The sequence below is a fragment of the Micromys minutus genome, assembly GCF_963924665.1.
Source record: "Micromys minutus genome assembly, chromosome: 29".
In the NCBI taxonomy this organism is placed as follows: Eukaryota; Metazoa; Chordata; class Mammalia; order Rodentia; family Muridae; genus Micromys; species Micromys minutus.
Genome location: NC_137964.1, coordinates 2,936,482 through 2,958,879, shown reverse-complemented (window position 1 = coordinate 2,958,879; position 22,398 = coordinate 2,936,482). Strand labels below are relative to the sequence as shown.

The 22,398-nt window shown below is 43.7% G+C and overlaps 1 protein-coding gene across 1 annotated transcript in view; it reads right to left on the bottom strand.

The window, feature by feature from the left end:
- The window catches only part of CYTH3 (cytohesin 3), an 88,149-nt gene extending 68,017 nt beyond the window's left edge, over positions 1 to 20,132 (bottom strand). Inside the window, exon 1 of the mRNA XM_080940482.1 lies at positions 19,981 to 20,132. Coding sequence (XP_080796608.1) covers positions 19,981 to 20,014 — 34 coding nt within the window. The 5' untranslated portion in view covers positions 20,015 to 20,132. The remainder of the gene's footprint in view (positions 1 to 19,980) is intronic.
- Between the last annotated feature and the right edge of the window lie 2,266 nt (positions 20,133 to 22,398).

Below are 22,398 nucleotides of genomic sequence, written 5' to 3'. Positions count from 1 at the left end.
GGATAGAGAGCTTCTGCACAGTTCTCCTGACTCTGCCTCCCCTCTCACAGGGCAGTGCTGGGGTTAAGGGTGCTTCCTTGCTACCACCCCAGCTTTCTTACAGGAGTTCCGGAAAGTGAACTCAGGCTCTCGGGGTTACGCACCCGGCACTTTTACCCACTAAGCCATGCATCAGCCCCTTGCCTTACTCTTTGGCACAAACTCTGAGGAACCTAGGGCTTGCCTTTTTGGTAGCCTGGCTAGACAACAAGTGACTGTCTCCAGGCCCCAGTCCTGGAATTAGACGCCTGTCCAGCTTTAATTTGGGTTCTGGGGTCAAGTTCAGAATGTCACACTAGTACAGCAAGCACTTCAACATGTCAACGTTTCCCAATGTGACAAAAATTCAAGGAAATCTGAAAGAACCAGCCACAAATTCAACCACAACACACGAGGACACGAGGTGAGCAGACTCTCCTGTCACCCCCAAAACTCAAACCAATCAGTTCCCTTCACGGGCCATGCATGGTGCTGCTTTCTACAGCTTACATGAGCCAGGGACACCGAACCCGCCACAACATGAATGAACCTGCTAGGGGAAAGGAGTCAAGCACAAAGGCCCCGTAGTCCACAACCACACCAATATGAAATGAAGTAGCCAAGAGGTTGCCAGGTGGAGAGACTAGAGATAAGGACAGGCTTGTGATAGAACATTGTGATAAAAATGTTCTAAAAATGGGACAGCGCTGATAGTTCAACATCTTCAAAATTTGAGACAAATGTCTCATATAACGCAGGCTAGTCTCGACCTCTCTGTATAACTGAAGAAGAGCTTACACTCCTAATCTTCCTACCTCCACCCCCATACCCTACCTCAGTCCCTCCCCATACTGGGATTACAGGTCTGCACCGCCACACCCAGTTTATGTAGCACTGGGAATGAAATACACTAACTCACTCATGCTAGGCAAGCATTGTACACCTACTAAGCTTTAAATACTTTAAAATGCTGCACTTACAGGCCGGGGATATAGTGCAGTGGTAGAGTATGTGCCTAACATGTGCAAGGCCAGGCCCTGTGTCAATCCTAACACTGTGTCCCCCGCCAAATGTTACTGTTATGACATGAATTTTAGTGCTCTAAAAAAATAGGCATTTTATTGCCAAAGAGACTAAAAGGTTACAATCCTGATTCCCGTTAGTTTGTAAGATCTAAAAATAACAGATCTTTGATGCTATAAAACAAGAACAAAAACCCAGCAAGACAATCATTTATAAGTAAGCAAGCTGTCAGACTAATTTAAACAAATAAAAAGTAGGGAGCATCGATGAGGGAGAAGTGGGAAGACATGCAGGAAGCGGCTCAGTTATGGAGATGCTCCTCTCAGTGGGAGACAAAAAAACAACTCAGAGGACCAAGGAGACTGGACCCTTCCTATGTAAAATAGGAAAGAAGACACAGAAAGCTTGCCAGTGCTGGCAGTGACCCAGCAACACTCTAGGAAGTAGATTCTCTTCCCTTACATCTGTCCAGCAGTGCTTACCAGTCCCTTAGCTCCACGAAAGCACTGCTAGCAGTTATATATATATATAAAGTCTAAATAGCCTTTAGATAGTGAACATTTCTGTGCTAATATGTATGTATTACTAATGCCCTGAACCACAGAAACATAGATCTAAAAATAGTACATGGGGGTTTTCAAGGAAACTTGCCTATAAAATCAAATCTGAGAAGACTAACTAAGAAGGCTTCCACAGACCACATGATTTCTTCACAGGCAGCACTGGTCTCAAATAGCCCCCAAACAGGATGTCTGGCTACAATTAGAAGAAATATGAGAAATGTGACTCCCACACACACACACAAAAGAAAAACAAAATGTCCAAGATGCACAAGTGTGTGAAAGCCACTAGCCTTACAATCAGTCCACTAATCACCAAATTATTTCCCTTCAGCTACAGGGTGATAACATATAGTTGGTTCTTAAAAGACGCCAAGATTCAACGGCTTTCTAGTAGACAGACTTAATTAAACAGATGCAAATTAAAATTTTCATTGAACTTAATGGCTTAATGGCAAACGCACACATAGGAGTATTCCAGGAAAGAAAGAAAGAGAACCTGGCTTTCTTTACCGAAGCGGCGCTGGCTCTATCCCACCGTCTGCCCATACCGTGTTTTGAAGAATTCTCATGTTTTGCATGAGGCACAGTTGGGTCCTCTGGGTTCTCACATGTTACTATTTTCTGCCTCCCACTGAAATGTGTCAGCCTCACGTACACTCTCTGGTTACATGGTGTGTGCATAATATTAAAAGGGAAAAAAACTAAAACGCCTACTAGACTAGTCACAAACAGAATTAATACTTCAGAATGGAATTTAAATCAGCCTTCTGAACGGGAGACTCCTAGATCCTGTTGCTATTTCTTGAATGCTTTTATAGGGTGTCATTTTTTTCCCACCCTGCCCTTTTCCTTTATTGAATTTTCATACAATGAGTTTGCTATGACCATCACCGGATGTAAGAACAACAACAAAAAGTCACAGCTGGATCCTGTATTGGCTTCAGCTGCAGCTAAAGTTGATTTCTTTTTTAAAGGCTACGGAAAAGCACCGAGGGAGGGAAGAAAGACTATTTCCACAGAGAATTCAAGTTTGCTCTATATCCAAGGATATAACAGTGAAGCATCCCTTTTATCTTGTATAACTACAGTTTGTCTAAGTTCTCCTATCTTATAGTTCATTTCATTAGGAAACCCTGACCAAATATTCAAATAGGATCTTCAAATAAAATCTTCACTATGTTAAGCTAGACAATTAGTCACCTTCACACTGTGCTGGCCAGTTCCAAGCTCACCCACACACAGGCCCCCACATCTGAGCCATTTGGTCACTTCTTCTGGTGACCAACTTAGGCCACGTTTATCAAAAAACATGAGAAATGAATACAACATCGACCTTGAATTTCTATTTTACATATTTGTAATGAAAGTGGGATTAAACAAGAAGCTAAGTCCAGCTCATATGGACGATCTAGTCTACAGTGTGCAACGAGTATTCGGCAGAACAATTATACTCATCAACAAAAGGGAACGCTGACAGACTATATGATGCAAATTTTAATCAGACCTAAATACGTAAGAAAAATAATCAGTGAGGCTGAAGAGACGGCTCGGCAGTTAAGAGCACTGGCTCTTTCTTGCAGAGGACCAGCAATCACAAGGCAACTCACAGCTTTCTGTAACTCCTGTCCCAGGAGATCTACCGTCCCCCTCTGGCCTCCATGGGCACCGGGTACACACAGTGTACAGGTGAACACAACACCCTTATACAAAAGGTAAACAAAAACTGGCCTAAACCGTACAGGCGCAGGAGCAGCATCCTGCTTCAGCCTCCCACGTGCTAAGCCCACAAGTGTGCCCCCAGGTCCATCAGGAATTGCTGTTACTCTTTTAAGTGGAACTGTGGTTGTGATTCTACCGAAGTGTCCACAGCAAGCCAAACAACAAAGTATTTATGGAAAAAAAACTAATGATACTCAGGAGTTACTTTTGTATAGCTTGTCTACACACACAAACAAACTTACACATATACCATTTAAATTATATAAAGAGAAAGAAAATGAACAAAATGTCAGCAATTCAGATGAAGAAATCATACAAATGAATTTGACTGAGCTGCAAACTCTGACCTTAAGGGCTCGGCGGTAAACCGTCAGGACTGTATGTCGAAGCCTTCTTTTAAAACGTGTATACTTAGAGACATGCAAAATACGAGGCTTGGAGAGAAAAACTAATTACATTGCCAATCACAAGGTTTTCCTGCACCCCCAAAACAGAAGCTACTCCAGCTCTGTTTGCCCCGTGAACTGGGGCAGGCAGGGGGCTTATTAAAACAATAAGGGCTAGTAGATGTGAGCACTATTTGACAACTTCACTCAGAGTTCTAAACAGTCGCTTCATAGATGAGAAATCTGAAGCTCAAAGAGAATGACTTACACAAACCAGGAAGGCAGAAATAATATATATGTCAACGCCAAGTGCAACTTCTAGGTTCAACACGCCCATATACATGTCTATGTATGTGAGCACACAAAGTCTCAGACGTTACAGACCCTTCTGCCATGAAGGAATGACTGACCTAGACACAGGAAACGGGTAAAACTGTTCAGTCACACACAACAGGAGGCGTCTTAGGAAGCAATGGTTGCACGGCTTCCTCAGCAGCACGATTCCTATCATGTCAGCCATGAAGATGCTCAAGTGCTGTGGCAACCCTACAGTTAACTCGGGCAAGTGACAAGCTCTACATGGAGGTAAAGGACCTACAGTTCAGAGGCCAGCTAACTCGCGCAAGGAACAGTCTCTACACGGAGGTAGAGGAAAGGCATGTTTGAAGCATTAAGAACTAAGAACATCAAGTTCAATCCACCCAGAATAGAAGCCACTCTCTCCAGCCTCTATGACAGGATGTCAGGTCAGTGTGGCAGCCTGAGCCTGCCAGCCTTCTTCCCTTTAATCAGTGGCAGGTGGGACAGCCCTGCCACCAACACTTTACAGCTCTCTAGTTAAGGGAAAGGTACACCTGTAAAAACCTGCTCCTGACATCTCCCATCACTAACTCACTAAAAGCATGACAAAAACCAGCCACCCCAAACTCCTGAGACATGGAGGACATGTTCCACTAACACAGAAGCCCTGAGAGCACACTGCAGAGCTCTGAGCTCCTGGGCCGCCTGCACCATGCTTCTCTACAGCTATGCTGAAGATGGAGCCCAGAGCCTCAGACTGCTGAGCCTGCCTAGCCAGACTGAATTCTTTTCTGTCCTATCAAAACCTTTTATAAGTAAATCAGCAAAGTCAAGTAAATAAAAGTTTTCGATGTGGTACTCGTGAAAACTCTTCTAAAATAGATGGTCTCCATCCCTCTTCAAATGCAAGACCAAAATAATCCATAAAAACTGACAGGAAGACAAGCAAGCCCAATTAGCCTCTACCGTGAAGGAGAAAGGTCGAGGCAATGTGAAAGTTAACAGTCTTAAAATCTAAACACTAAATGTCAAAGCATTAATAGCGGCAGGATCCCAGGGGAGAGAGCTTATGTTCCTTCCAGATTTAGAAAGAAAACTTAGTCATGTTTTGCATGTCCAGCCACATTACTAGGCATTTTATGAAACAGAACTTCTACCCCAGCAGCCAAGTGAGGGCGGGACACATATGTCCACTCTGACTCCCGCCAACGGTTGTCATCAGAGCGGAAGGCCATGCGACAAGGTCTGGGAACCAAGAGCAGAGAAGTCTGAGGGAAGAAGGGAAGGAAGCAGGAGCCCTCCACTACCCACCAGACTGGTGTGGAGTCCAGCCCTGTCTCAGATGAAAGAAACTTTCTAGAGAGCCAGTCTTTTAAAAAGAGCACAAAGCTTTCCAGTGATGTTGCTCTGGGGGTCACAGATAGCCTATGACTCTTGAGAGATCACAGTCATAGAGGCTTGGCCTACATGAAGTCTCTCTCTGTCTGTCTGTCTGTCTGTCTCTCTCTCTCTCTCTCTCTCTCTCTCTCTCTCTCTCTCTCTCTCTCTCTCCCTCTCTCTCTCTCCCTCCCTCCCTTTCTTCCCAAACCACCCATGCTCGCTGACAACGCAGTCACCCAGCTTCCCACACCTGGGCGTACAGCACCGTGAGCAGGCCAGACATCTGAAAGACTCTACAATCTTCTATCTCCCATACTCTAACACAAACGAAAATGAATTCATTTGCCTGAGCTCTCTCAACTCAAAAATATTTTAATCTAATTAGTGAAAGTCAGCAAAGGGCATTCTTGATCATTGCCCTTTATTTCCTCTCTGCTAAAAACTAAAAGGAGTCCTGTCTTATAACAGAATGGTATGTTGCCAATGCCCGCACCACCATTCCTCACAGCGTTAAAAAATAAATTATGCTTGAAAGAATGGTAATCATAAATGTCTGCCAAATGCAACTATAAATATATCCTAAGCATATGAAAAATAATTTTGTTTATATACTTTTATGCAGAAGAACAAAGTGTTAATCTCAAAAAGAAAATATAACCTGCCTCAGTTTTAGAAAGAAAAATATCTATGATTAATATACTTACAGAAAAGAAAAATGCTTTTTTCTCTGCACTCTACAGCAAAGTGATCCTTGCTTAGAGAGAGAAGGAAACTTCCCTACTGCCCCACTGCCTCAGGCCAGTCGCCTCTGACTCTAAGAGACACGCCTCCCTCTTCCTGGCCATTCTAAAGAGGAATTTATTGCCCTGTGTGACAGGAAGTACAGAGACAACAAGGGAATTAATCCAACAAAATCATCATCTGTAAGAATGTGGTCTTAGAACTCAACTGGTTGAAAGGACACCATGCCTGCGAACTGGCTAGCCATCTAGGCTCAGTGAAGTCCGGTGTAATAAAAGAACCATATCCCCCATGTAGTTATTTAAGATGGGAAATTCCCCCAAGAAACCCCTCCACTAGTGGCCTTGGTACTGGCCCACCTCCCCAGGAGTGGGAATAAGCAGAGCGGCTAGACTATCAGACCCTGTGGTGTTGGACGAGGAGACAGCGTCTGTACAACTCCTGGTTCTGTACACAGGAAGAAAACAGGGTGGACTTGTGACAGGCGACCAAACACAGCAATGAGAACAAGCTCCAGAGAAGCAGGATACGGAGGATAAACAGGCTGCTCAATCCTTCTCTCCTGCTCCCCTCCCACCAAGGCCTAGGTCCCAGCTTTATGGTTCCAAATCACAGAGCATTACTTAGGTACTGCTTTATAGAAAAAAAGGAAACTTAATCCCATCAGCCACCCCATTATTTAAATCAACTCTAGAAATAGCTAAATAGTTGCTGCTTTAATGAACCCTCATATTATCAAATTGAGGTTTTTAAAGAACCTCCAGAATGTGAAATAATAAATGCAACCCAGATGTTCACTAAGAAAAAAGAAAAAGAAAGAAAACAAGACTGTTTTTACTTCATAGCAACCAAATAGGTCAGCCCATTTCCTCCTTCCGAGAATCCTCAGGGGACCGCAAGAGCCACTCCAAGAGCATGTGTTTCATATGTATCTGTCCACAGAAATAGGAAATGCCGCTGTCCAAAGTAAACGGGGAATATTATATGTTCCCATGAAAGTGAATTTAAGACTTTAGTGAGACTGTTTTCTCCAAGTTGCCAAACATCTGGATGAGAACAGGGGGAGGAGGGTAGTTAGTAATTACCTTTCAGTCACCATCAAAATGCTTAGTTTTATAGTACATTTCTGAACATATTTATCCATTACAGAAAAGTATGTCTGTCAAAAGGAAAAAGGAGCCCAGCGCTGACTGCTGCTGAGAGCTCCGTACAGGAGCTTATCGTCCCTGTTTGAACAGTGCTCCTGGCGACTTACTAAAACTCAGACAGCCCAGAAAGTCAATTTGCTCTGAGAAAGTAAATTACAGAATCATCTTGGCCAACTAAGTTGACTTGAGTGGCTCTCTCCTAACATTTACTCAGAGCTGAAAGACATTTATCTGAAATAAAAAGCTTCCTGGGCTGTCTCTAGGCAGATACGTAACATTTCTGAATCCCCCGAGTCTATCTTCTAGGGCCATTCATCAACTATCACAGACATCAACAGACATAGACAGCCAGACATCAACTATCAAGTTTATGAGCACAGTTAATTTCAGAAGTCTGATGGAGACAAGAGGCATTTTCCACCCTTACTTAAATCATTTACTGTGTTCCCAAAAAGTCAAAATATTTTATGTATCTTCAACAGATTTTAGGCTAGGTTAATAAAATATACTTTTAAAATGTTTAAAGAGTGAGGGAGATGGCTCAGTATTTAAGTACACTTAACTGCTTTTGCAAAGGACCAAAGTTCAGTTCCCAATATCTATCGGTGGCTCACAACTGCCTTCTTCTAACTCTAGCTCCTGGATAGCAAAACCCTCTTTTTGCCTATGCCAACACACACACACACACACACACACACACACACAATTTTTTAATTTAAAAAATCCCTACTAGATGTAATGATGTATCCCCATCACTCCAGAGGTAGAAAAAGGCTCTATGACTTTGAGGCCAGCCTGGTCTACATAGTGAGCTCCACGCAAAACAAGACTACATAGTTGATAACTGTCCCAAAAAAGCATGGGGTAAAAACTCAAAAGAAGTTTTTCACATAACAATCGTCCTGTATTACAAACTGACAAACCCACTTCTTTAAGCTCACCGACTCTCTCCAAGGGATGAGTCCTACCAGTCATGCTGAAGCAGTGACAGTGTGCTCACCTATACTCTCAGCATAAGGAATCACTTTTGCTCTCCATACAAACTGATTACTTCAGAAATACCACACACACACACACATACACACACACACACACAAATACACACATGTGCACACACACACACGGAGTTTTAAATAATGAAAAGTACAGAAACTAGTCTCAGATATACACACATGACAACACAGAAGACACACCTAATTACATGTAATCAGAGTTCCATGAGAAGAATCAATGAAGGACAATGACCAAGAATTCTGCACATCTTATTTAAGATTGGTCCTTAGCATGGCCCTACCACAAAGAAAAACAGCAACAGCAACTCATCCCAGGCAGGACAGATTAGAGAAAAGCCTCCTCTGGGCCCAGCAGAGCTGAAAGACAAACAAGAAGACAGCTGAAGGTAAGCTGCGAAGAAAGTCATACTAGCTTCAAAGGAGCAGTAACACTGATCGGATGCCTCCAGAGACACTGGCAGCCCATGCAAACAGTCTCTTCCAGCACCTTGGAATAAACTTGGTAACCTATAACTGCACACTCAGTAAAAGCAGCCTTTGAAGGTGGAGGAGACAAAGACATTTTTGACAAAACAAACACATGAACCCTCTATTCTGCTCTCAAAGACTACTCACAGAAGCTAAAAACCCAAAATCATATTCCAACTCTGAGGTTCTTGCACTGCTAACCCCTACAAACTGTCAGTGTGTCCATGTGAGCCTTCAAAACACAATTCACTGCTAGAAAAGCAACAAGAGTTACAGCTGTGGGGCTGGAGCAATGGCTCGCAGGTTGGGAGCACTACCTATCTTCCAGAGGTCCTGAGTTCATTTCCTAGCAATCACACAGTGGCTCACAATGTCTATATTGGGACCCAGCACCCTCTTCTGGTGTGCAGACAAAACACCCACATACTTAGAAAGAAAAAAGGGTACATAATGTATCTTACCCAAGACAGGTAGACATTTAAGATAAGACCCAGGTCACGAATGTGGATTAAAATGCTGGGGCTGCTGGGAAATCAGAGTAGCACTCACCACATCCCAACGAGAAGGAAATCTGCTGGAAATCTAGGAAAACCATAACCACTGACTGTGATGCCAACACAGACCAGAAACAACAGATTCAGAAAGCCTCAGAGAGCCTCGCACATTTCTGAAGAGACACAAGCTACCAAGCTCATCTCAGTATTGTCTGTAACCATATCAATAGAAATCAGCATGTCACAGTTCAACACAGGACAGAGACAGAAGGTGAGGGAAGTTAAAAGAAGCAAACAAAAGTCTCTATACCATTATGTGGGTCATCTTATATTTACACGCAAGCTGCCAACCATTCATACAGTTGACACTAGTTTCATCATTAAAAGGAGACTTACATAAATACACACCTCTGTCATAGCAAGAAAAACCACAGAGCCTCATAGCAAATCATAAGGGTTGTCTGTCTCTGCTGATAGAAAAGAACAGAGAACAGGAACAGAGCTTGCTATACAACTGTAACCACACTGACTTGAAGTATTTACTGAGAACTGGGAGACAGTTCAGCAGTGAAGGGCCTGCTACACAAATTAAGGCCCTCCAGTAGAGATCCAGGCACCCAGGAAAAGTCTAGGCAAGATCCTGCATACCTGCAGGCCTAGTGCTGGGGAGTCAGACAGGCGAATCCCAGGAGCTCAACAGCCAACTGGTGGTTCAGTGGGCAACTTTCTCAAAAGAAAATCTCAGGAGCTGGAGAGGTAGCCTGGCAGTTAAAAGCAATGGCTGCTCTTCCAAAAGGTCTGGGTTCAATTCCCAGCACTCACATGGTGGCTCACAACCACCTGTAACTCCAGTCCCCTGAAGTAGTGCCCTCTACTGGCCTCTGTGGGCACTACATGTATACACATTCAAGTGAACACAAACATGAAATTAAAATACTGTTTTAAAGGCCAAGGGCCCTTGAATAGTTCTTTAAAAAAAAAAAAAAAAAAAAAAAACAAAGCAAAAAAAAAAAAAAAAAACACATGTATGTGGTAAGTGTATGGTGTGAGAGACACCAGTCATCAACCTCTGGCCTTTACATACACAGACATGCATGTGCACATACAAACCATATCAAAATAAGTAAATGATTTTACTGAGGCCTGATGTACACAGATGCACAGAACTGTATTTAGTTGTTAAAGGCATAGCAGCAGATATTTCTTCATCCATACAACCTACATTCTTTTACATTATTTTATTTTATTGAGACAGAATCTCAGTTTGTAGCTCTGTTTTCACAGAGCCCCTTCTGCCTCTAACTCTCAAGTGCTCAGATTAAAGGCATATGCCAAAGCGCCTTACTAGAACTTATATTCTATGAGAGAAGTCGGCTATAAGCAAACACACAACAAACAGGCAAGGGGTGTGCAGTACTGAGGAGTGGGACTAAAGAAACTGAGAACGCAGAAAAGGGAAGACTGACGGGGGGGGGGGGGGGGGGGGGGGGGGGGTGCTCCATGGGCTGCCTGAGGGAGGGCGCTGTGCTAAGGGACACTGCAGTCACAAAATTCTGAATGAAATCAGGAAGGCACCAGGTGCAGCCAGCAGGAAAAGCCTGGGGGCAGCTGAGCAAAGGGCCTGGGGCAGCTGTTACCCGGCAAAAAGAGACCAGAAGGTATAACTGGAGTGAAACAGAAGGTAGTGAGAAAATGTTGAACTAGAAGAGCTGGGGCTGGGGAGACAGATGAGCAGCAGCTAAGAATGAGCATTTGCTGCTCTTGCAGAAGACTGGAGTTCAGGTCCCAGTACCCATGTCAGAAGGCTCACAAGCACCTATTACTCCACTTCCAAGGGATCTAACACTCTCTCTTCTGACCTCTACAGATACACAGGCAGGCACACATGTACACACCACAGATCAAAAGAACAAACAACAAGCCACAAAACTCTTTTCAAAGAAGATAGGCCATACAGGGGCCAGATGTAGTGGCAAATGCCTTTAATATTAGCACTTGGGAGACAGAGACAAGCAGGTCTCTGGGTCCCAAAACACCCAGGGATATATAAGTCAGAACTTGTCTCAAAAACAAAACAAACAAAAATAAAAAAACCTACAAAGAGGCCAAGGAGAACAAAAAGGGTTTATTTAGCATATATTAAAGTAGATAAATTAGTAGATATACTATATCATATATGCTAATTTCTATATATTATATACTTTACATATATACATATATACTGATGTTTATACTTTAATAGATTCTGCAATTGTGGAACATACTCTGGCTGCAGTACAAACAAGGATGATGAGGAGCTGGGTGGGGGAGGGTGTTTAAAGGCCAAGGCAAAGAAAAGAAAGATAGCACCGTATGTTTGGCTGGAGTAACCAGAAGGATGATGCTTCTGTATACTAAGATAGAGGGGCAAGCCTCTGCTATACACTGAGGTGAAGGGACTTATCTGCAATAATACCTAAGGTCATACCACATACTGTCAACAGCTAGTATACTAATTCTGAGCGAGGGAGACATTATGTATATTCACAAAGGTTTGTCTGTTCTGAATCAGGGTCTCACTCTACAGACCAGGCTGGCCTGGAACTCACAGATGCCTCCTGCCTGCCTGCCTCCAGAGCACCCAGCTTTTTATGGAGACAAGTCACAGTTTTTCAACCCTTTTACCACTACTTCCCTGATCCAGCAGCTGGTGTTAACTGTCACCTGAACCATGACAACCTCCTCATTGCTGTGCCCACATCTTGTGATCTTCCAACCCATTCTTCACTAGAAACCAGAACACCTTTCCTAAAAAGGCAAGGTGGTCAATGGATGAACAAGCTGAGAAAGAAAGTAGAAAAACAACACCCTTCATAATAGTCACAAATAATATAAAATACCTTGGTGTGACTCTAATCAAGCAAGTGAAAGATCTGAATGACAAGAACTTCAAGTCTGAAGAAAGAAATCAAAGATCTCAGAAGATGGAAAGAAAGATCTCCCATGTTCATGGGTTGGCAGGATTAATATAGTAAAAATGGCTATTTTGCTGAAAGCAATCTACAGGTTCAATGTAATCCCCATCAAAATTCCAACTCAATTCTTCATAGAGTTACAAAGAGCAATTTGCAAACTCATTTGGAATAACAAAAAAAAAAAAAAAAAAAAAAAAAAGGATAGTGAAAACTATTCTCAACAAGAAAAGAACTTCTGGGGAACTCACCATCCCTGACCTCAAGCTGTACTACAGAGCAATAGTAATAGAAACTGTACGGTGTTGGTACAGAGACAGACAGGTAGATCAATGGAATAGAATTGAAGATCCAAAAATGAATCCACACACCTATGGTCACTTGATCTTTAACAAAGGAGCCAAAACCATCCAGTGGAAAAAAAGAGCAGTTTCAACAAATGATGCTGGTTCAACTGGAGGTCAGCATGCAGAATGCAAATCTATCCATTCTTATCTCCCTGTACAAAGCTCAAGTCCAAAGCTCAAGTGGATCAAAGACCTCTACATAAAAGCAGATACACTGAAACTAATAGAGAAAGAGGGGAAAAGCCTCGAACACTTGGGTACAGGGGAAATTTTCCTGAACAGAACACCAATGGATTATGCTCTAAGATCAAGAATCAACAAATGGGACCTCATAAAATCAGAAAGCTTCTGTAAGACAAAGGACACTGTCAATAGGACAAAATGGCAACCAACAAATTTGGAAAAGATTTTTGCAATCCTACATCTGATAAAGGGCTAATATCTAATATATACAAAGAACTCAAGAAGTTAGACTCCAGAGAATCAAATAATCCTATTAAAAATTGGGGTACGAAGCTAAACAAAGACTTCTCAACTGAGGAATACCGAATGGCAGAGAAGCACCTAAAGAAATGTGCAATGTCCTTAGTCATCAGGGAAATGCAAATCAAAACAACCCTGAGATTCCACCTCATACCAGTCAGAATGGCTAAGATCAAAAACTCAGATGACAGCAGATGCTGGCGAGGATGTGGAGAAAGAGGAACACTCCTCCACTGTTGGTGGAATTGTAAGCTGGTACAACCACTGTGGAAACCAGTCTGGTGGTTCCTCAGAAAATTGGACATAGTACTACCTGAGGACCCAGCTATACCACTCCTGGGCATATTACCCAAAAGATGCTCCAACATATAACAAGGACACATGCTCCACCATGTTCATAGCAGCCTTATTTGTAATAGCCAGAAGCTGGCAAGAACCCAGATGTTCTTCAGCAGAGGAATGGTTACAGAAAATGTGATACATTTACACATGGAGTTAAAAAACAATGACTTCATGAAATTTTTAGGCAAATGGATGGAACTAGAAAATATCATCCTGAGTGAGGTAATCCAGTCACAAGAGAACACACATGGTATGCACTCACTGATATGTGGCTATCAGCCCAAAAGCTTGGAATACTCAAGAAACAATTCACAGACCACATGAAGCTCATGAAGATGGAAGACCAAAGTGTAGATGCTTCAGTCCTTCTTAGAAAGAGGAACAAAATACTCATAGGAGAAAATATGGAGATAAAGTGTGGGGAAAAAAACTGAAGGAAAGGCCATCCAGAGACTACCCCACCTGGGGATCCATCCCATAGACAGCCACCAAACCTAGACAATATTGAAGATGCCAAGAAGTGCATGCTGACAGGAGCCTGAAATAGCTGTATCCTGAGAGGTTCTGCCAGAGCTTGACAAATACAGAGGTGGATGCTCACAGACAACTATTCGACTGAGAACGGGGTCCTTAATGGAGGAGTTAGAGAAAGAACTGAAGGTGCTGAAGGGGTTTGCAACCCCATAAGAACAACAATACCAACCAATCAGACCTCCCCCCAGATCTCCCAGGGACTAGACCACCAATCAAAGAGTACACATGGAGCTTCCCATGGCTCCAACTGCATATGTAGCAGAGGATAGCCTTGTCCGGCATCAATGGTAAGAGAGAACCTTGGTCCTGTGAAGGCTCAGTGCCCCAGTATATGGGAATGCCAGGGGGTTTCTGGAGGGGAAACTGGGAAAGGGAATAACATTGAAAATGTAAATTAAAAAATATCCAATAAAAGAAAAAAAGATATAGACTCAGGCTGGGCCGTGACAGCACCCGCCTTTAGTTCCAGTGCTTGGGAAGCAGAGACAGTGGCTTCCAGGCGGCCTGTCTACAGAGTGAGTTGCAGGATAGCCAGGGAGGTAGAGAAACCCTGTCTGAAATAAAATAAAATAAGAAGAGAGGCTCAAACAAGAACACAGATAAAGTTAGTCATGGCTCCACCACTTACCCTGTGACATTCGAAACCAACTACTTACTTCCCACCCCCCTCCATTTTTCTGTCTGTAGCTAGTGATACTTGACAGTGTAGAAAATCAAGATATGTAAAGCATAGAAGACAGAACCTGACAAAGAGCATTATATAAACATTAGATAAAATTATTGAAACGTAAATGTAATGCTGTCCTGTTTGAAATGAGCTCTCTGCACTGTGAGTAAAGCCACACACTGGTCTTTGCCAGGCTCACCAGCCCTATAGGCTGACCCTGGAGGAGTCCTTCCTCCAAGAGGCTGTCTAGGTCAACAGCTTTCTCCCACCTACAGCACCCTTCTGGTCACCTCTTGATCTCTTTCAGGACATTTAGAATAATTTTTGATTACTTTGGAAATCTAGTTACCTTTTAAATCTGTCTCCCCGTGTAAACATAAGTTCCATGAACACAGGAAGTTCACCCTTATGGCAAGCATAGGAACTGCCACTCGATACAGACCATAGCAAAGTCTGAATTACTGCTAGAGCATGCTCAATGCATAATCTAAAAGCACCTGTCCCATCACAAGCTCTCAAAAGTAGAGTGGTTACTAGTGTCTATAAATACAACTAATGCCTTTTATCTTATGGAAATTTTCTCAAAAAAGAAAGTTTTGAGACATAAATCTCTTTATAAAAGGGATGTCTTCATTTCTCTTGTAGGGATTGGTGTGTATTTTATTTTTTGTTTGTTTTGAGAGTGTTGTCTTAGGGGTATTTTGTTTTGTTGTTGAGACAGGGTCTCTATATAGTCCTGGCTGGCCTAGAACTCACCATCTACATAAGACTGACCTCAAACTCTTAGAAGCCCGCCAGCCTGTGCCTTTGGTACTAGGACTGAGGTGTGCCGCCCACTCCTGGCTCCACACAGACAGCTTCTTGTTTTTTTGTTTTGAGAAAGACTTATTCTGTAGCCCACACTTTCCTAGGACCCACTCTGTAGTTCAAACTGCAATTCAACTCTTTGCAATCCCCCTGCCTCAACCTTCAAGCACAGGGATTAGAGGTATCCGATGTGCCCAACAAAAATAAGGGGCAGGAGGACTAGGATGGAATAATGTTTTTCCCAGAAACTTGTTTTCTAATTTTAGCACTGTAAGGACAGATTTATTTCAGCTTCATCCAATTTCAAGAAATATGAAGGCAGAGAATGAAACATTTCCTCCCCATTTAAATTCATCAACCTGTCTGAAAAAGTGATTGTTGATTTTAGTTCCTTGTTTAATCTTCCGGAAAATATTCATTCATCTACAAGCACTTCCTTAAAAAACAAGCAAAACCAAACCAAAACAAACAAACAAACAAACAAAAAACCCAGAAACTAGCACACAATGCATATCTTCCTACTTTGCTTCTGTAATTTAGCAAAACATCATGGAGGTCTGTCTGTATCAGCTCAGCTGCCTCTTTCGTCAACTCTGTAGTTTCAGTCACCATTTACTATATTACTAAGAATTTATTCTCCCAAGTCTGCTGATAGGCATTCAAGGCAATGAATAATCTTTTGCTTTTATTGCCTCATGCAAATACAAATGTATTCCCACATTAAATTCCTACAGCCGCACTGTTGGGTCTGAGGACTTACAGTGTGATTTTAAAAGATATTGCTCAGCGTTTCCCATAGATATCAGAGTAAACAGCATCTCTTTAAGGCTTTAAAGTAGAGGGAAATTGGCCTAGGGAATTGGTTACGCATGTGACAGAAAAACAGGAAACAGTAAGACAACCCAGAAACCAGGAGGAGCCACAAGCTCTCCCTTCTGTTGGGAGGCTGAAGGCAGAAGGCATTTCCAGAGCTGGGGGTTAGGAAGGATAGGAGCTAGAAAAGCAGAGACCCAGTGGCTGGAGCAGGAGCCTAAATAAAGGAAGAGCAGCTGCAGAGACATGGCCTGGGGCAAGAACGTTTACCTAGAACTTGGTTTCTCCTTTCTTCCAAACTCCCCAGTAGCTCCCATTGGCCAAACCCAGCCAGGCACTCACTGAGAGTTTGGGAAATGCACCTGCAGGACAGGGCTCCTCCCCAAGGCAAGGGCAAGAAAAAGATCTGAGCCAACAGGACCCAGGGTATAGTAACCCTTCTTGAGAGATGTGACTAATTTGCACTGCCACCAGCAAAGGCTAAAAAATGGCCTTACCCACATTGTTTTCAAACTTCAGGCTTAGCACTTGTCTGGCAGGTGAAAGCTTAACTGTCGTACTTATGGAGTACCCCGAACTTCAGAGCACAAGCTGCACCCGCATCCACCCAGATGGGAAATACAGCAGGTACAAATGAGGCACGTCACCTCATCTGTCCCCGTGGCACATTCAGAAACACAAATCTAGTGATGGCACAGAGCCAAACTAGCCAGTTACTTTCAAGTAGAGGCCCGGTTCAAGAACTGTTCTAGAAGATCTGAAAGGTACCAAGTGCCAAAGGAAGGAAAAACACCTTAACTACACTCTGCACACAGTCCAAGGAACAATGTGTTCTGTAATCTTGTACCCCCACTCGCTCCGCCTTGTAACCGCCTTCCAGCCATTCATGCGCCATCCTTCTCTTATCGTGCACTGCAAAGAGCAAATAATTCAGGCCTGGACAGAAAGTTCAGCTATAAAACCTGCAGTTGCTGAAGCCCTTCTCGCCTAACCAACACACCAGCAATAAGGAAAAGCCTTTAAATCACCTTCGGCCTCTGCTGTAGCTACTATTTGAAAACATACATTTAGCTTCCTTTTTCTTTAATCGTCTAAGAAAGCTGAAACAGAGGTCCCAGATGTAGATGAAAGGTCTCTCATACACTCTAGTCATATGCCAAATAATGCTACGCTTTGTAACTGTCTGGCAACTGAAACAGTTTTATCAAAGGGCTAACAAAACAGAACAAAACCTTTTTCTAAAACAAAGACATTTTTTTGAAAATGGAAATGGATTACTATATATTAACTATAAGATTAACTTTAAATCTCCACAGATCAAGAGTCATACAGAAGCCATCAAAGTCAATAGTAAGTATACAATAACTCACATTTCAAAGCTGTGAGAGATTTTCATAGGGTTCAAAGTTAAAAACTCTACAATTGCCAAAGCATCCATGAGTGTTTTTCCACAATGTGAGGAGGAAAGAGGTTTTTAATTTTTTTTGATAAGCTGAATCAATAAAAGTTAAGATGCTGTTTTCTATCACATAGCACACTGTCTGGCATTCCAGCAGAATAATCAATAAATCTCTTTGCTGTCCAATGTTCCAGGAAGGTGAATTAAATCATGCCATATGTTTAAAATATCCACATCTTTTATAAGCCAAAAAAATTTTTCCCAAATTTGAAAGCATGTGTTCTTATTCAAGAAACCTAGAAAATGCTAGAGAAAAATCTATGAGAGCCATATTTACATCGTTTAGACCAGAATGTGTAAAATAACTGCTTATTCTTGGTTACTTTTTAAAATTGTGTGTGTGCACAAGCTTGTTGCTGCTTGCCTAAGGAGGTCAGAAGACAACTTGTGGGGTCAGTTCTCTCCCTCCCATGTGGCTCCTGAAGAGTGAGCTCCAGCTGTCAGGATGTCTTGATGACTTATTTGTAATGTCTCCCTGAAGTAATCTTACCTGACAGCAGTTACTGTGTCTCATTCTGTTAACTTTTGACTATGGAATACAGTGTCATTGAATGTGACATCTTTTTTTAATTTTAAGAGCGTTTCTCTGGTATATTAATTTACCCGGAGACATTAATAGTCCAGAGAGAACTTTAAGCCTCTTTGATACTTTAACACTGACCTCTATTATACTTCTGCAATCCCATGAACTGATGAAACACACTGGCGTCTAAGTCCTCCCCACTGTATCTGCTTTAACCTTCAAATCTTCCACGTGTTGCCTCAACAGACGGCAACACCTGCAGAGCAATCGCCAACTCAGCTTCCTGAATTCCAGTGTCAAACTGCCACTGTCTTGTCTTTGCTAAACTATGTCAAACTGTGATATAGGGCAAAGGCGAGGCATCCACCGGGATCTAGAGCCTCCAGACCGGCAGCCTGTATGTAGGAGGGTTTGCAACTGGGCTCGTTCTTCTCACAAACAAAACACCCACTCGGTGCCACTGTGCTACCCCTGGCTTTTACTATGAGAACTGAACTTGGCAAATGCCATGAGGAGTGCCAACTTCCTACCAACCCTGCCACCTCACCTCGATTCTTTCACACGGAAGAAAAAACCTGAGAAGCTCTGGAATTCTAGAAGGCACCTTGATTAACCACTTCACGGGGAAGTCTTCAATACTGCAGATTCTTACAGGCAGCTGCTCCAGCAGCCTGTAATTAAGACTTTTTTTCCCCCCTATACACTCTCTGATTACATGGGATTCTGATCATTCTGTCAGCAAAAAAGGAAGATCATTTCTCAAAGTCCAGACAGCTTCAACTTGGGGTGTTTAGGTAAAAATGAGGGGTACATTATTAACCCTTTGCTTTCTCAATCAAAGACCCGCACCCCAAACGGTGACTCTTAATGTTTTGGGAAACCAAATTCATAAAATGACACAACAGGGATTTGTATTCCGTTGAGTAATTTGCAACCAGCACATTTTCGGCAGGCTAGAACTCTAAGTCGGGCACATACAGCCAGAGCAACGCCGAGAACTGGCAACCCGCTTCTGGAAGGGTGTCTGCAACACGCACCTGTCCTGGAGTCTTACAGCCTTCCTTTAATTTCTTAATTATATTTTCCACTTGGTGGTGTTGAGGATCAAACTCAGGGAGGGCCCTGGATACACTAGACAATGATTCGAGCTATTTGTCCCCTCTTTATTTTACAACCCACCCCTTCTCTGTGGCATTTTTTTCCTATTTGATAAAAATGCATACTCAGACCTAGACTGGAGCTGCCTGCCCCTCGTGTCCTTTAAGCCATTCCCAAGGAATACTTCTGATCTAAAAACCAAAGACGTGGTCACGACTTCCAACCTTTCTCCTCTCCCTCGACCGATCCACCAACCCCCGGTTCCTCAAGGCGTCCAAATTGAAAACTTTCCCCTCCCCATCCACGAGCTCCCAAGCTCCAGACACCTGAGGAGAGCTGAAAAGGAGAGGGGCCCGTCCGAAACAGCTGGGCTAGGGAGGGCGTGGATGCCCTTGGCAATGAGACGCTGGTAAGGTCGCCCTGCAATGTGCCCCCATCTCAGAAGGGCAACCTGGAGCTGGGCGGCGGAGACCCCGGCCTCGAACCCGCGACCTGCGACCGCGCTGGGCGACGACCCCGCGGTGCCCGACATGTCCTCTCACCAGCGCTGCGAAGCCCCCGTCCCGGCCTTACCCCGCGCACCTCCCCACGGTCGCCGCCACCCTACCCGACACCCAGCCCCAGGTCTCAAGCCTGGACTCTCAACAGCGCGACCCCCGGCCTCAGGGCCGCCCAGAGAGCCGGCCACACCTCCATCACTCACCGCTGCCGCCCTCACCGCCACCGCCTTCGTCCATCTTGAGGCCACTCCCAGCCAGCCGGCGAGCCCGGAACCGGCGGGAGCGACTGGGCTGAAAGCCGGGACTAGGAGAAACGGTCGCGGGGAAAACCGAGGAGCTCCTCAGCTTGCGCGACCCGGGTCGCGGCCGGGCCTCCACGGAGGGCCGGGCGGAGCCTCGCAGCTCCGGCGCCGTCACGTGACATAAACCACGCCCCTCTGTCGGTGTGGGCGGAGCCTGGACACCGAGCGGTCCCGCCCTCCAGACTCCACCCGGCCTTGCAGTAGCTGCAGTAGCTGCCTAACCCAGAGACTTGGATCCTGCAGCGCAGTACCCTCCCTCGAGCCCCTCTAGAGCATCCAGGAGGGAAAGCCGCGTCTAACAAGAACACGAGGACGCCCCGCTCTACAACACCAGATGGCTAAGGGTTGAGACTCGCAAGTGCATGGAGTAGAGGAGTGGGGAAAGATCTGGAAAGGAAGGCTGATGATTGGCTCAACTGGCCCCCTACTTAAAAGCAGAGTGAAAGAACTGACTATATGCACATGACATATACATAGTAATAATTGTGTGGGGAGATAGTTCTGCTTTAAGAGCACTAGCTGCTCTTAAAGAGGACCAGAGTCTGTTTCCCAGCACCCACAGAACCCTTGTAACTCCAGCTCCAAAAAGGATCCAATATTTCTGGCCTCCAAGGGCACCTGCACTCATATGAGGGTTATCTGGCACACTTTTCTTGCCTCCACAGACACCAGGCATACTTGTGATGCACACATACACGCGGGCAAAACACCGATACTCACAAAATAATATTTTTTTAAACGTTTTTGACACAGGGTTTCTCTGCATAGCCCTCGATGTAATAGAAATCTCTCTGCAGACCAGGCAGACCTTGAACTCAGAGATCTTCCTACCTCTGACTCCCGAATGCTGGAATTAAAAGGATGAGCCACCATGCCCAGCTAAATAAATCTTTTTTAAAGTGTTTATTTAAAAACATAATTTAAAAAATAATAAAAATTGGGTGTGGTGGCGAATACCTTTGATCACAGCAAGCAAATTTCTGGGAATTCTTGGTGGGCTTGGTCTGCATAGAGAGTTCCAGGTTAGCCAGAGCTACCTAGTGAGTCCCTGTCAATAATAATAACAATCTGAAAATGAGCCCACTGAGAAGCCTCTCCCTATTCCCATCTCCTTCCTTCTTCATCCTCAGGATGTTAGGATAATCCCAACCTTTTATCCTTTGGGTGTATAATAATAATGGAGTCTCAATTTTCCTGCGGATTTGATGCATTTTAAAATTAACAAAGTATTAGGTTTGTAAATGAATGTAGTCATGACGTTGAACCCTAATCCCAGGCCAGCACAGCTGGAGCCCAGCTCTCAAAAAGCATTATTGCAGGGGCTGGCCAGCCTGGCGTCAGATGCCCTTGGAGTTGAGCTTTAGTCTCTCTTGGATTGCTGCCAGCTGCCCTGGATTTATGATGCAGTAGGAGCTCTGAATTCAATTTCCCGTGGGCACAGCCCAGGGCTGGGCAGACAGCCTCAGTTCGCCCCTGTTCCAAATCTATGGCTGGCTTTTCTCAGTCTGTATGTCTCATTTCCAGTAACCTCTCCTTAGCATTGCATGTGTACCCTCCCAAGCCTTTCTGCTCGAATTAAATTGCATTAAAGAAAAGCAAACATTATAAGGGAGGAGATGGTTCGTCTGTAATAAAATTTTCCAGCAGCTGTTTTATACTTACAAATTGCCCATTGGATCAAAGGATACTTCCTCCACCGTCTGTCTATGAAAGCCAACAGCCTTCACCTTTTTACTCAAGGTTAACGGATGATTTCAAAGAGCCCAATTTCCTGATAACCTCAAGAATTATAACCCCGGATATTCTGCTGCTTCCTAAACTGTAAGATATGCTTCTGTGAGCTGATGAGATGTTTAGCAGCTTATGACAAATCCACAGAGGAGTGATCTGAGAGTCAAGAGATGTAGATTCAAGTCCCTGATGAACAAAACTGTGGCTTCCTGGTCCTGTTCCTGTCCATTTTGTTATCTCAAGATAACAGCATCTAAGGAAAAAAACAACAGCACTCTTTGAAGATAATAATGTCCTAGAGTGGAGCTTTGAACTCAGATTCATCCATTATAAATGCTTTTCAATATTAATCCAAGATGGCTCAGAGGGTGAAGGTGCTTGCTGCCAAGCCTGACCACATAAATTTAATCCCAAAGACCCACACTGTAAAAGGGGAGAATGGACTCTAGCAAGTTGTCCTCTGACCTCTCCAGGTGTGCCATAGTACACCTATGCACACATACATACATATATGCATGCATAGTAACAGTGAAATATATATTTAATATGTACTGTAATGTAATATAGAAAATGACAAATTAATATTAA